Source organism: Malus domestica, chromosome 08, assembly GCF_042453785.1.
Source record: "Malus domestica chromosome 08, GDT2T_hap1".
Lineage (NCBI taxonomy): Eukaryota > Viridiplantae > Streptophyta > Magnoliopsida > Rosales > Rosaceae > Malus > Malus domestica.
The window spans coordinates 30,576,263-30,591,333 of NC_091668.1; the positions used below are offsets into that span (position 1 = coordinate 30,576,263).

The window sequence follows — 15,071 nt, forward strand, 5'->3', positions numbered from 1 at the left end:
TTGTCAAGCACTCCATTTTACTGCTATGTCAGGTGCATCTTCAACTGTCTTTAATTTAGGTGCCATTGGATTTGCATATGTTGCTTTCGGAATCAATATTATAACTTCCTCTCTCATTGACGCCACTTGATGCTTCGGAATTCGAAGCAACGTCTCGTTGATGATGGCCTTTTTATCCTTGATATCGTTATCTGATATGAACACGGAGTATTGAGATGGAGTGTAGAGAAAATGCCACAAGTAAAAGGAGATGTTGTAAAACAACTAAAACTTTATTTTAAAGAGAGAAATTTAAAAAATTCATCTTCAAGAAATTGTTGTAAAAGATTCTCTATTATAGCAAAATGACTAGTTACACTCTAAATTTAGAGAGTTACAGTTTACTTCTTAAATATTAAAAAAAAACTTGTGGATAGTGGTTGAAATTTCTTTGATGGTCGATATTTCGGAAAAATTAGAGAAAGATATGTAAAGCAGGGTGAAGATATTGGATAAGCTATTAAATGTCGTCTAATTGACAGATTTTCAATTGATCGGTTAATTATCGACAAATTTTCATATGACATTCCCTAAAGTTTCATTTTAAATTTTCATGCTTTAAGCAAATTTCTATCATTTCCGCCTAAGGCAACCGATATCGATATATCCATCGATAATTTCACAAATTTGCATATCGAATTCGATATTTTCACTGACTCCGATATTTTGAACACTAAGTATGATCCCTGAGCAAGGAGAAAAGTATAGATAGAACAATATTTAAAAAATGAATGGATTGAATTTGAATTGTTAATAATAAAATACTTAAAATTTATTAAAATAAAAAGTTAAACAAAGTATTTAGATTACTTGATAGAACAATGTTTTTTTCTACCCTTTCTTATTTCCAATATAACAAGTGAACAAACCATTAAATATTCAACGGTATTTCAGTCAAAATATTGGGGACATTTTGGACCTGCACAAAATTCCAACCAAACCCACGTCAGCGCTTTGATTTTTCGTCCGTTTCCACACATCTGCTGCTGCTGCTGCTGCTGCTTCTTCGCTCGCCTTAATTTCGAACGAAATTACAAAAAAGGCAAAAAAACGAGAGAGAGATGGCGAGAAGGCCGGACGAGGAATACGATTACTTGTTCAAAGTGGTACTAATCGGCGATTCTGGCGTTGGGAAATCGAACCTCCTCTCCCGATTCACTCGCAACGAGTTCTGTTTGGAGTCTAAGTCCACCATTGGCGTCGAATTTGCCACCAGGACTCTCCAGGTTCACCACCTCTCTCTCTCTCTTGCATATATATATAGAGAAAGATTATACACACACCCAATTGTGTTTGTGTTTGTTACTGGACCGGAATTGATCTCATTTATTATGCTTGTTCTTAATGTTTTTTCAGTTAATTTGGACCTGTTTTTTTTGAGAAATGCATAATTGAACCGGAATTTGGATCGGTTTCCAATTTGTATAGTGCGAAATTGTTCCAGATCTGCTATTTTTCTTGGTTCCAGAATGGGGTTTGTTGAATTCTCGAGAACCGATTCAATTGGGTTTGTTCTTCACTCCCATAGAGTACCCGAATTTGTGATCTGATTACTTTTTGTTTTCCGAACACTAAGCATTTTGTTAAAAAATTTATAAAAATTAAGAAATGATACCTCGTGGGATTAGATGGATAGTTGCCAAATCCTTTTGCCTATAAGAGAAATCCAAATTTCGTAACTAGATACTAAAATCATCCCTGACCATCTGGAATCGATTAGTGGTAGGCATAGGTGGATGAAGGGGTTTGCTCTTGCTTGCCCACCTTAGACATTCACTTTGCCTTAAGATCCCAGGGAACTCATGTGAGGGGTTGGTCACAGCTTCCCAAGTTAGTTTCTTGGTTTTTTGTGGTGTTATAAATTAGACAAATTGGAAATCATTTGGCCATTTGATAACCATAATTGTTATTTGGCTTTTTAGCCAAAATGGTCATTGAGATTTTCATAACACATAACTTTGTTCTTTGGAATTTAAAATCAATAGAAGTGGTCTCTGAGATTGTCCACCATCCATTATTTTGGTCATTCCATTAAAAAAACTCCGATAAGTGGTCCCTGAGCTTTTTAACGGAATGACCAAAATGATGGATTGTGGACAATCTTAGGGACCAAAGTTACGTGTTATGCAAATCTCAGGGACCAAAATTATGTATTTTGCAAATCTCAGGGACCAAAGTAATGTGTTATAGCCTCAACTTAACGGAGTTTTTTAACGGAATGACCAAAATAATGGATAGTGGACAATCTCAGGAATCACTTCTATTTATTTTAAATCTCAAGGGCCAAAGTTATGTGTTATGCAAATCTCATGGACCATTTTGACTAAAAATAGGTATCATTTCAATTTGTCAGATCCATTGTGTTTGTATGCACAAGTTCGATGACTAACGGGTTCCAATTTGGCTAATTTTACCATAAATGATCCATGAAATGAACCTAAGAAATGGACCACGAGTTGAGGTGGCCAGAGGTTTGATGTCCTCATTTTTTCAATGATGTGGACGTATGTCGGTCCTTCCTTATATGTGGGTATGTATTAAACAGATTCACTTATAAGTTGCTCGAGTTGCTTGTGTTGGTGATTCCCCTTCTTACGTTTTCCCGACTTTTAACTTATGTTTTAAATTATGTCTGCGCTTGCTGAACTTACTGAATATTTTGGGCCAAGTTGTCCAAAGTTTAGATTGGTCAGGTTTGTACAAGCAAAGTCTCACCTCTATCATCCACCACCTCATTGTCATTAGATCACATTTAAGACCTCCCTCGGTCGACAAGTCCATACTTTGTTTCCACTTGAGTGGATGAATATTGTGTTGTTTAAGACCTCCTCTTCATTTTATCAGGTTGAGGGGAGAACTGTGAAAGCTCAGATATGGGACACAGCAGGACAGGAGCGATATAGAGCAATTACTAGCGCCTACTATAGAGGCGCCCTTGGAGCTTTACTTGTCTATGATGTAACAAAACCAACAACATTTGAGAACGTAAGCAGGTGGCTGAAGGAATTGAGAGACCATGCTGACGCAAACATTGTGATCATGATGATCGGGAACAAGACTGATCTGAAGCATCTACGTGCAGTTGCCACTGAAGATGCCCAGGGTTATGCCGAAAGGGAAGGCCTTTCATTCATTGAAACGTCCGCTCTTGAAGCAATCAACGTGGAGAAGGCTTTCCAGACAATTCTGGCAGAGATATACCGGATTATTAGTAAGAAGTCTCTCTCATCAGGCGAGCCAACAGCTGCAAGCGTCAAAGAAGGGAAGACTATTGCAGTCACTGGAGGATCAGAGGTCAATACAAAGAAGACTTGCTGTTCTTCAACCTGAGGTTGATCAAAATGAGTTTGTCTTTTCATATTCCTTGCTGTCGTGGTTATTGTTTTCAACTTATTTTTGTTGTTTACTGCTATGTCAAACTGTAATTTATTTGTTCGTTGCCCGGGTTTTTCCTGTAAGGGGTATATTTATGAGATATATAACAGTGATGATTAGATGGATGATAAGCCTATAAGACCTCGTTTGGCAGCTCGGACTGTACTGACTATTTCAGTCGGATAGGATAAATAGCCACCGGATAGTACTGACTAAATTAATCGGACGTTTGGTGTAGTATCGGACTAACGACCGTATTATTTATACTGCGTTTGGTACTATACCGAATAAGAAGAATTCAAAGTATTATTACTTTTTAAAGATAAAAATAGATGATTAATAAAAACAAGGGGAATTTTTTATTTTTTTTTTACACTTAATAAAATTCACAACCACCTAATGGATCAAAGTAAAACAAAAAACAAAATCTTCTTTTATTTAAATCAAGTTACTTAAAATACAATTAAAAAAAAAAAAAAAAGCTTCAGTCTTCCCCAGATCTCTCCGCCGCACTGTCCCCTAACAGCATCAGTCTCTATCTCCTTACAATTCTTGGCCTAAAGAGGCATTGAAATGCATCGTCAAGCAGATCTTCCCCCTCTGTACATCTGAAACTAATCCAAAAAATACCCCGAACTAATGAAATTAAATCACAATCAGAAAACAAAAAAAGGGGAAACATGCAAAATCGTAAAACCCAGATGAAATCTTTCCGAATTTTCGAATCTTGTCATCGAATCCAAGTCAAGGTTCTAAAACCCAAATGAAATCTTTCAGAATTTGTGCGGTGGTGGTGCGATTGGTCTCTCTGTGGGCGTCTGAATTAAACCAAAAAAATGGCAACGGGGAGAACAGAGCTGGGGAGATCAACATCGGCAGAGGAGGACGGAGTCGATGAGAGGAGACCAGGAGAACAGAGTTGGGCAGGGGAGATGGCAAGAACATAGCCAGCCAAAGGAGACGGGGAGAATGTAGTCGGTGAGAGAATGAGACGGCGATGGAAGCGAGAGAGAAAGCCCAGTTCGCGCGAGAGAGAAAGGACCCGACTAAATTATACACTCCTTTTGGACGGGTTTATTAAGAGGGCGTACACCGTATAAAATAAGAGCATCGGATTAAATTAGTCCGGTCCAATTTAATACGAGAGCGCGCCAAACACCTGGCTCCGTATTAATAATCCTATCCGATGCTATATACGACGTACCAAACGAGGCCTAAGTAAGATGAAGCCTCGCAAGTTTTGGATTGTTATTGCAGAAACACTTAACAGGCCAGACCCAAAATTATTATTTTCTAACTATTTACAGGAAGCCTGCATTCGAAATTTTGAACTATTGCTATTAGAAAGAAACCGTAACAAGATGTTCTTTGAGGGAGTCATGGAGTATAGGCAAGGATATGTCTATACTCTTGCTCCATAGTCACGACAATAATATTTTGGGCGTGTACATTGAAACGAAAAATAGTTTGCAGTATTCGACCTTTTTTAAGAATTGGAAGCGTTATGCAAGAGGCTTATGGTTCAAGTAGTTCTTGTATTCAACCATTTTTCCCATATGTTTTGCTTTTAAAGGAAAAGTAAAATGGTACAACAAATTATTGAATTGATCTGAGATAGGTCGGTGCCATGTATGTTAGGTTAATAATTTTCCTCTTTTTCTGAATTTTCCTCTTCCTATAGAACTCCCTCTTGAAACATCTCCATAAACTCGAGTCTTATTTCCTCTTCTTCTGGCAGCATTTCTCCTTTGAGCGGCATTTCCTCTTCTTCTTTCGTTTGTCGTTTTATCTTTGTAAACAAGAGAAAATAACGCCATACACAACCCTTTTTAGCCTCTATTTAAACCTTGAGGGTAGGCGTGGTGCCACTGCACAGGGCACTCATACTTTCCCCCTATCTATAGAGCGAAAGATGAAAATGAAAAAATGAAATGGCATCAAACGGGGTGTTGTGTGACCGCCGTATGCCACTGAAGCTCAAGGGAAAATTTTATAGGACGGCAATAAGGCCGGCGATGCTGTATGGCACAGAATGTTGGGCGGTGAAACATCAACACGTACACAAAATGGGTGTAGCGGAGATGAGGATGCTTCGTTGGATGTGTGGGCACACGAGAAAGGATAAGATTAGGAATGAGGATATCCGGGGTAAAGTAGGAGTAGCCGAAATTGAAGGAAAGATGAGAGAAAATCGGTTACGGTGGTTTGGACATGTGCAAAGAAGGCCTACTGACGTTCCGATTAGAAGATGCGACTATGGGACAGAGGTTCAGGGCCGAAGGGGTAGAGGAAGACTTAGGAAAACTTTGGAAGAGACTCTAAGAAAAGACTTAGAGTACTTGGATCTAACGAAGGACATGACACAGGATCGAGCACAATGGCGTTCTAAGATTCATATAGCCGATCCCACTCAGTGACTTGGATTTTCCAAGTCTCCAACCGAGAAGTTTTCCTCATTCGGGAAATTAAGAGAACACTACCCCAACCTACATGCTCCACTCAGAAAGCTTCAACATACAAGCTTTAACAAAAGAAAATTCAAAGAACTTAGCGAAGAAGGCTTTGGTGTATTTAACACAATACGTTGAAATGAAGGAAAGCTTATTTATTGATATCCCCGATAAGCTACAAATATGTAAATATACATGAGTCAAAATAAGCACACAAGAGGGAGCCTTCACAAAGGTTGCTTAGGAGAAGTCTCAGCAGTCGGTAGAGCCCCAGAAAGAGAAGGCACCGGAGGGGGATCATTTGGAGCCTCAGTACTGGACAGAACCCTAGAAGGAGGAGGCATCAGAGGTTGATCATTTGGAGCTTCATTACGCGGTACAGCCCCAGAAGACGAAGGCAATAAATGCCTTTGGAACAAACCCACAAATCTCTGATGATCAAGTAAAACCTGACCATCAGTTTCCTTCATCTGGTCAAGCTTCCTCTTCATGTTTGTAGCATAGTCATGTGCGAGCCGGTGCAACTGTTTATTCTCATGCTTGAGCCCTCTAATCTCCTGTTTGAGACTCATCACTTCAGCCGCCAATGATTCAACTTGGCGGGTTCGAGCAAATAGGCGTTGGGCCATATTAGACACAGAACCTGCACACTGAACACTGAGAGCCAGCGAATCCTTAACAGCTAACTCATCAGACCGTTTGGAAAGTAGTCTGTTATCTTTGGGAGTGAGAAGGTTCCTGGCCACCACCGCAGCGGTCATATCATTCTTCATCACGGAATCCCCAACGGTAAGAGGACCAGTAGGGGAGACGAAGGATGGGCGCCATATGTTGTCTGGAGAAGGCGGGGCTGCCTCTTCAACAAGGTTCAAGTCAAAACGACGGTCGGAGGGGCCAGACATTTTCAAAGGTGTTGAAGAGAGAAGAGGTCGGACAAATCAAGATCTTAGAAGTGCAAGAATGAAGCTTCTACTGGTGGAGATTCAAGTGTGCTTTGGAACTTAATGCCAGCCCCTATAAAAATCTGCACTCGACGAAGCTTCAGAAATCGAAGAGGCGCCTGCTCAGAAATCGAAGAGGCGGCTGCTCAGAAATCGAAGAGGCGTTTGCTTTCTCAAAAGCTGGGCTGCTTAGAGATCACGAGGGTTGATCTCAGAAATCGAAGAGGCGTTTGCTTTCTCAAAAGTTGGGCTGCTCAAAGACCACGAAGGCCGATCTCAAAAATCGAAGAGGCGCTCGCTTTCTCAAAAGCTGGGCTCCCCAGAGACCACGAGGGCCGATATCAGAAATCGAAGAGGCACCTACTTTTCCAGCCTTTTCCAGCCTTGTCAGCACCTGTCACACGCACACTCAGTTTTGCGGAAATTATGGGCATTCTGTCAAAGACTTCTGGGGAAGTAGAAAACACATGAATCTTACTGTTCAATCACCCACTTCCCACACGCAACAATAGCTCATGGGTACCACAGATAACTTTGCCAAAGTTCTCTGCCAAAGTTGAGCACGTGAAGCTTGCAGCTCCCACTACATCGCTCTGACCAAGAAGGGTAAAAGAATAGCAAAGAAACAGCACTAACAAAGTTTAGACCCATAAATTTTGAAGGTCTAGCTACCATATTATTACCCACAAGGGTAAAGGAACAGTACCACTGCTGGATAATTGGAAAGTCCCTGTGTGTCAACCTCTGTGCTTCGTGGCAAGGTAGACTAGCAAACATGCCCAACCTTTACTCACATTCGAGAAAACACTCCCAATAAGATTGCTTGCTCCAAAATCGAAGAGGCACCGTCCTCCGAATCTCGAGAGCCAGACTCCCAACATGACTACTTTCTTAAAAATCGAAGAGAGGGTAAAGGAACAGTACCATTGCTGGATAATTGGAAAGTCCCTGTGTGTCAACCTCTGTGCTTCGTGGCAAGGTAGACTAGCAAACATGCCCAACCTTTACTCACATTCGAGAAAACACTCCCAACAAGATTGCTTGCTCCAAAATCGAAGAGGCACCGCCCTCCGAATCTCGAGAGCCAGACTCCCAACATGATTACTTTCTCAAAAATCGAAGAGACACTGCTCCCCGAATCTTGAGAGCCAGACCCCCAGCATGATTGCTTTCTCAAAAATCGATGAGGCATCGTTCTCCGAATCAATCGAAGAGGCGCTCGCTTTCTCAAAAGCTGGGCTGCTCAGAGACCACGAGGGCCGATCTCAGAAATCGAAGAGGCACCTACTTTTCTAGCCTTGTCAACACCTGTCACACGCACACTCAGCTTTGCAGAAATTATGGGCATTCTGTCGAAGACTTCTAGTGAAGTAGAAAGCACATGAATCTTACTGTTCAATCACCCACTTCCCACATGCAACAATAGCTCATGGGTACCACAAATAACTTTGCCAAAGTTCTCTGCCAAAGTTGAGCACGTGAAGCTTGCAGCTCCCACTACAACGCTCTGACCAAGAAAGGTAAAAGAATAGCAAAGAAACAGCACTAACAAAAGTTTAGACACATAAATTTTGAAGGTCTAGCTACCATATTATTACCCACAACTGTAAAGGAACAGTACCACTGCTGGATAATTGGAAAGTCCCTGTGTGTCAACCTCTGTGCTTCGTGGCAAGGTAGACTAGCAAACATGCCCAACCTTTACTCACATTCGAGAAAACACTCCCAATAAGATTGCTTGCTCCAAAATCGAAGAGGCACCGTCCTCCGAATCTCGAGAGCCAGACTCCCAACATGACTACTTTCTCAAAATCGAAGAGAGGGTAAAGGAACAGTACCATTGCTGGATAATTGGAAAGTCCCTGTGTGTCAACATTTGTGCTTCGTGGCAAGGTAGACTAGCAAACATGCCCAACCTTTACTCACATTCGAGACAACACTCCCAACAAGATTGCTTGCTCCAAAATCGAAGAGGCACCACCCTCCGAATCTCGAGAGTCATACCCCCAGCATGATTGCTTTCTCAAAAATCGAAGAGGCATCGTTCTCCGAATCTCGAGAGCCAGATACCACAGACCACTTTTTCAAAGTGCTCTGACAGAGTTAAAACATGTGAAACTGGCAGCTCCCACTACCGTGCTATGACCAAGCAGGGTAAAGGAATAGCATTACTACTTGTTGTTAGGGAGACTCCTATATATGTCGACCTCCATCCCCAACGGACAGGCAGACCTGCAAAAATGCTCAACCCTTCATCATATCTGAGAGGGCACTCCCAACGAAGCCTTTCGAAATATTCAGCTTTCTTTCCCCCCGATAATACCTCTGCAAACAAGCTATACTAGAGCAAGAATATCTCATATCATCAGGGTTAAAAGCAAGAGTATCCCATATCATGCTTTTTCCCTGTCTTTTCTTTTGGCCTTGTTTTTACCTGCAAGACAAGGAGAAAGAGAACAATCAGTCAGCACTTGGAATCAAGCTTCCAGCCAGGAACTGACTGCCTGGAACCCCTTACCTGATTACTTACCTGGCATTGCTCTCGAGTACTCATCTTCAACATCTTATGTTTCCAGGGAAGATTCCGCATCTGCTTGAGGAACAGATAGGGCAAGTGCGAAGGATACAAGGAAGCATGTGGAGACAAGCGTAACAGCACACGTGCCGATACATTCATTACTCTGTCAAAAGCAAAAGTATCCCATATCAGCAGGGTGGAACGTACTCTAGATTTGATGGACTTGTTTTGACCCTCAAATTCTTCAGTCGGCCTTATACTCTGGAGGAAACCAGAAAACCCTCCAGCTCAGTTCAAGAATAAGCCTGTGGAAAGTTACTTCTTCAAAAGCAAAAGTATCTCATATCATCTCTTCTCATTTTTCTTCTCTTTATCCTTCATGCTGCTGCAAGATGGGGAGAAGGTGAACAATCAGTCGGAGCTCTGATTGCTTACCTTGTCTGTCACCTCTTTCAGCAGACCCCCTAGCTCGGCGACTTGGGGGACTCCTACTACATGGTTTGTATCGCGCTTGACCAAGCCTGAAACTACAAGTAAGCTTCAAGTGAAATTGATACATTACCTTGTGCATCTCCACCAGTTAAAGATACCACCCCTGGATGGAGGAAGAGTACTTCCAGAGAAGATGCCACATCTACCTATGAGACAGATAAGGCAAGTCAAGACGACACCACACTCCGATACTTAGAAGTTTCGTGATTACGAGATCATTCTCCCACAATATTTCCTAATGTCATTTGTACTAAATCATTCACTTGTACTCACTAAATGAGAGCTTGAACCTATGTACTTGTGTAAACCCTTCACAATTAATGAGAACTCTTCTATTCCGTGGACGTAGCCAATCTGGGTGAACCACGTACATCTTGTGTTTGCTTTCCTATCTCTATCCATTTATATACTTATCCACACTAATGACCGGAGCAATCTAGCGAAGATCACAAAAAGCGATCGTTTTCGCTACCTAGGATCTATCTTGCAAGAGAACGGAGAATTAGATGGAGATCTCAACCATAGAATACGAGCTGGATGGAAAGAGTGCATCCGGCGTGTTGTGTGACCGTCGTAGGCCACTGAAGCTCAAGGGAAAATTTTATAGGACGGCAATAAGGCTAGCGATGTTGTATGGCACAGAATGTTGGGTGGTGAAGCATCAACACGTACACAAAATGGGTGTAGCGGAGATGAGGATGCTTCGTGGGATGTGTGGGCACACGAGAAAGGATAAGATTGGGAATGAGGATATCCGAGGTAAAGTAGGAGTAGCCGAAATTGTAGGAAAGATGAGAGAAAATCGGCTCCGGTGATTTTGAACATGTGCAAAGAAGGCCGACTGACGCTCCGGTTCGAAGATGTGACTACGGGACAGAGGTTCAGGGCCGAAGGGGTAGAGGAAGACCTAGGACAACTTTGGAAGAGACTCTAAGAAAAGACTTAGAGTACTTGGATCTAACGGAGGACATGACACAAAACCGAGCGCAATGGCGTTCTAGGATTCATATAGCCGACCCCACTTAGTGGGAAAAGGCTTTGTTGTTGTTGTTGTTGTTGTATGAATTTTTTTTAGGGAATTTTAACGAAAAGCATCCGGTACTGTTCATTTTAACAAAAAACCACATTTTTACACTAAAAAGTCAATCCTGGTACTATTTACTTTACCCTTTATTTTGTTCTTATCATTAAAACTCAAAGTTTTCAAGTCATTTTCATTAGTTTTCCTTTTTTTTTTTACTCAATATGTTGGACCGGAATCAGGTTCATTAATTTTTTATCAGGTTTTGATTCACTTGAATTCAACAGTTTTCGTAATCCTGCAAGTTTGTTCTTTCAATCGTTGTAGAGAGTAATGCCGAACATCTAACAGGGCTAATTCCATTTTTCCCATAGGCAAGGATTCAAAGTAGGCAATATTTTACAAGTTTCTGAAAGATCCACATGACAATTCAGTCAACACAGTTCCACAGTTCTACGATTTTATAACAGATTTCTTACGAGGAACGGAATGGCTAACCGCAACAATTGCTGTTCTGCTGAATTGGCTGGCTCTTCATTTCAACAGTTCCGCTCGACCTGTTACCAGTTGGTTGGCTTCCCATTCTGCAAAATTTTAAAGGAAAACAATTACGAAGATACGAGATTACAAGCAAGTTATCCATCGACAAGAATAAACAGTAACAACAAAAATACAACTGCAATTCAGTAAGATCAATTTAGGAACGTCTATAACAAGAAAGTCTTAAGCAAGTGATTAGAGCATGAAAGAGTTGATTAGTGGTTTTACTTTTTCTTTATCTCGGCTGCCATTGTTAAGAAAGCCTGCTCAACATTGATCGAGTCTTTAGCACTTGTCTCGAGGAAAGGGATCCCAAGCTCATCAGCAAAAGCCTACGGTGCATCAGCACAAACAAGAAACAAAAATTAAGCCACAGGAAGCAGTTATTAACAAAACATTGTTATTTACAGACAGCTTAATCGACAAAGATTGTATGTTCATCAATGGAAATCACTTTCTCCAACTCAACATTTTACGTGAATCATCCTGAAAGTCATGAGGAGCATTTTACCATAAATGTCTTCCCAAAAGCTCCAACCTGTTACACCGCTCTAATAATGCGAAGCACTCGGAGGTACACTTCTTATTTTCAAAGAAGAATTTATATTATAGCATTATGATACGCAATAAACATAACCAGATTTGTAACCAGACGTGGGTGAATAAACATAACCAGAATATGGATTTTTTTTCCCTAATCTGGCAGTTGAGAACTGAAGCAAAAAAACAAACGTCAAATGTCGAATGAATATCAATCCCACAGAAAAGGCAACAAATGATACATATATATATATATATATATATTTAATTATATATATATATATATATTTATATTACAAAGCATGAATCAGACTGGAGATCTGAAGCAACAAATTAGCAACAGCATATAGATATATAAGGTAACACATAATACATGCCTACGGTTATGGAACGAGTGATGCTTTTAGGGGACTGAGCATATCAATTGCCCAAAAGTGTCATGATGAAAATCAGCATTTAAAGTAAATTGTTTAATGGTTCAGGCAACCAAACTACAATCTTTACCTTGGCGGTTTGTGTATCGACAACCTTGTTCTCAACTAAATCACATTTATTACCAACTAGAAGCTTGCACACACTGTCACTTGCATATCTGTCAATCTCATTCAGCCACTGCTTCACGTTATTGAAGCTCTCCATCTCAGTAACATCATACACAATCTGTAGCAGTTCCAAAAGAATTGAGAATTCATTTACGATAAAGAGTTAAACCACACGTTACATTATTGTTTACAATCGAAAAGTTATGCATCGTTAATGTTGCAGAATCGCTTTAAAAAAGTCACTTTCATTAACTATTGACTTCAACATAGAAAAGAAAGAAATATAGTTAAGGTAATATTTCGCCCTTTGATTTAAAGAAAAGAAAATATATACAAAGAGGTAGCAATAATCTACATCAACATTTATCTCAGGTAACTTCATCATGCAAGTTTGATCGATTGCAGCAAATGACTGATCCGGCAGGTCCTTCACAAGGTCCATGCTATTTCACTAAACCATGTGGTCATGCAACAAGACAATAGTATACTACACGAAACCAAAAACGAAAGACGGAAAACTTTAAATAGGTTTTCTATTTCTAGTTTTTGGTTTTCATTTTGCTTGGCATTCCATGTGCAATTCTCCCACCTTCCTCCCACTACACTCCCTCCATGTTCTTGATTCCTCCCTCCTTCCATCGACTCTCTCTATCTCCAGTGAAAATTGAAAAAAATGGAAATTAAAAAATAAAATGAAAAGGTTATCGAACGGGCCCTTAAGCTCAGAATAATAGTAGTCTTAACATTCCACAGGGATAACTGTTATATTTTATGATGAACAAAACAACTGCAGTTACATTTGTTTTTACATCATGAATGATTGCATAAGAAATCAGTAACTTGTAAGTCAAAAGCCAGCGACAAAATCATGTGCATCCATCCCAGTTAAGGGTATTGATTAATAATTCCAGTTCACGGGTCCCAAGATCTATTCTTACAATTAACTTTCCCCAACCCAAGGAACAAAAGAAAATACTAAAAGCAATCAAAGCATTCTTACAATTATCCCATGTGCTCCTCGGTAGTAACTGCTTGTTATAGTCCTGAATCGCTCCTGTCCAGCAGTATCCCACTAGGTGACAGAAAAGCAGAATATGTTAACTTCCAACCAAATGTTGATCAATCAAGGAGCAAGAGAAATTGAACAGCCTATTAAGTTTTCCATGATGCATCACACCTAACGTTTCCAATATATCCCCGCTGTCAATTTTGATATTTCTACTGATCTGCCCGTGTAAGACTTGATAAACTTAAAGACGTTTAAATTAGACTTAGACTTAGTTAGAACTATCCTCTTATATGACACAGACGTACATTTTGTAGTTGTTTTGGAACTAAAGTTCTGTTAAGCTTAAAGTTTTCATCATAAACGGAATGCAAATAGACAACTTATAACGTGCATTTACATCAGAAGATTATCAAACTTTGGAGAACAGTTTTTACCAAAAACCCAATATACATACATAAATCAGATACCGCCAATTGATTCAAAACCCGTAATAGGCCCATAACTATACTTTTGATTTTTGCCAAACATACATGAAGACTCGCTGGCCCCAACAAGTAATTTCATTTAGTAGAATAAGAAAAATGAAAGCAACCGCTACTCACAATCTGCAGCTTGACCGTCTTGCCATCCAGCTCCACTGTTCTGATTTTCTGAAAATCAAAAATCAAAATATCAACAAATAAGCTATAAACAACAAAGTAAATATACAAATACATGTACATATATATGAGTACATGTGCACCAAAGAACTACAGATGCTCCAGTTAGAAGATGCGGTTATGATAGAGAAGTTCATAACAAAAAGGTAGAGAAAGACCTAGAAAGACTTGGAAAGTGACTCAATGAAGTAATTGGAGCTCACGTAATACTTGGCGCAAAACCGAGTGCGGCGGTTTTTTACGATTAATACAGCCGACCATATATATCCATAAACATGTATGTGTGTGTGTATATATATATATTTTATATATTAGATACATATACTCACAAAATCAACTCCAATGGTGCTTATGTAGCTGTCAACATAGGAATCATCCTGAGAAAAAAATACGAAAGGCATTAATTCGAGCAGAAATTACAGAATAATTACCCTCAAAACCCTAAAATTTATTTCCAAATTAGCACAAACAATTTTCCAAATAAGGGAGAAAAGAATAAGTGCAGAGGAAATGAACTCACAGCGAATCTGAGAAGCAAACAAGATTTTCCAACGGACGAGTCCCCAATTAGCAGAAGCTTGAACAAATAATCGCTAAATAAAAACCCAAAACAACAGAAGAAAATTCAAAATCCGTAAGATAATTGAGGCACGCGATAAAAAAAAAAAAATTGAAAGAAAGGGAGGGAAAATTAGGAGAAGGGGAAGTTTGGGGAGAAGGAAAATGGCTTACTATTCGTTGCTCATGATTGCGCTGCAAATTGAAATCGAAAAATGTTGGGGCAAGTTTCCTTTCGGGGTTTTGAAGACACGAAGAAAGAAGCGGCTTTTGCTCTACTTCCTTCCTCCGTCAAAGGTTTCAGACTTGAAAAGTTGGAACGGCGGCCCAAAGCTTACGTTCATAATTTTAACTTTTGACTTTTCATCCAAAATGTTTTTCCGGATT

The 15,071-nt window shown here is 40.0% G+C and overlaps 2 protein-coding genes across 2 annotated transcripts; one reads left to right on the top strand and one right to left on the bottom strand.

Annotated features, from left to right (window-relative positions):
* Positions 1-943: 943 nt before the first annotated feature.
* LOC103428964 (ras-related protein RABA2a) lies at positions 944-3,545 on the top strand. The gene is made up of 2 exons (XM_008367099.3): positions 944-1,265; positions 2,884-3,545. Exons 1-2 carry the CDS (start codon positions 1,101-1,103, stop codon positions 3,367-3,369), a joined length of 651 nt encoding a protein of 216 aa, XP_008365321.3. The 5' UTR covers positions 944-1,100; the 3' UTR covers positions 3,370-3,545.
* Positions 3,546-11,170: 7,625 nt separating this feature from the next.
* On the bottom strand, positions 11,171-15,071 carry LOC103428968 (ras-related protein RABD1). Its single transcript, XM_029107434.2, has 8 exons — positions 14,859-15,071; positions 14,647-14,719; positions 14,456-14,503; positions 14,070-14,117; positions 13,459-13,530; positions 12,421-12,576; positions 11,605-11,708; positions 11,171-11,420 (listed from the first exon to the last, which is right to left on the bottom strand). Exons 1-8 carry the CDS (start codon positions 14,870-14,872, stop codon positions 11,330-11,332), a joined length of 606 nt encoding a protein of 201 aa, XP_028963267.2. The 5' UTR covers positions 14,873-15,071; the 3' UTR covers positions 11,171-11,329.

What these genes read in the sequence shown, in the direction of transcription:
- LOC103428964 (XM_008367099.3), top strand. Translation starts at nt 1,101, where the DNA reads ATGGCGAGAAGGCCGGACGAGGAATACGATTACTTGTTCAAAGTGGTA. An exon ending in TTGCCACCAGGACTCTCCAG is followed by an intron (nt 1,266 to 2,883) that starts GTTCACCACCTC and finishes TCATTTTATCAG; the next exon opens with GTTGAGGGGAGAACTGTGAA.
- LOC103428968 (XM_029107434.2), bottom strand. An exon ending in GCACCATTGGAGTTGATTTT is followed by an intron (nt 14,118 to 14,455) that starts GTGAGTATATGT and finishes TTTGATTTTCAG; the next exon opens with AAAATCAGAACAGTGGAGCT. An exon ending in GAGGAGCACATGGGATAATT is followed by an intron (nt 12,577 to 13,458) that starts GTAAGAATGCTT and finishes GAACTGCTACAG; the next exon opens with ATTGTGTATGATGTTACTGA.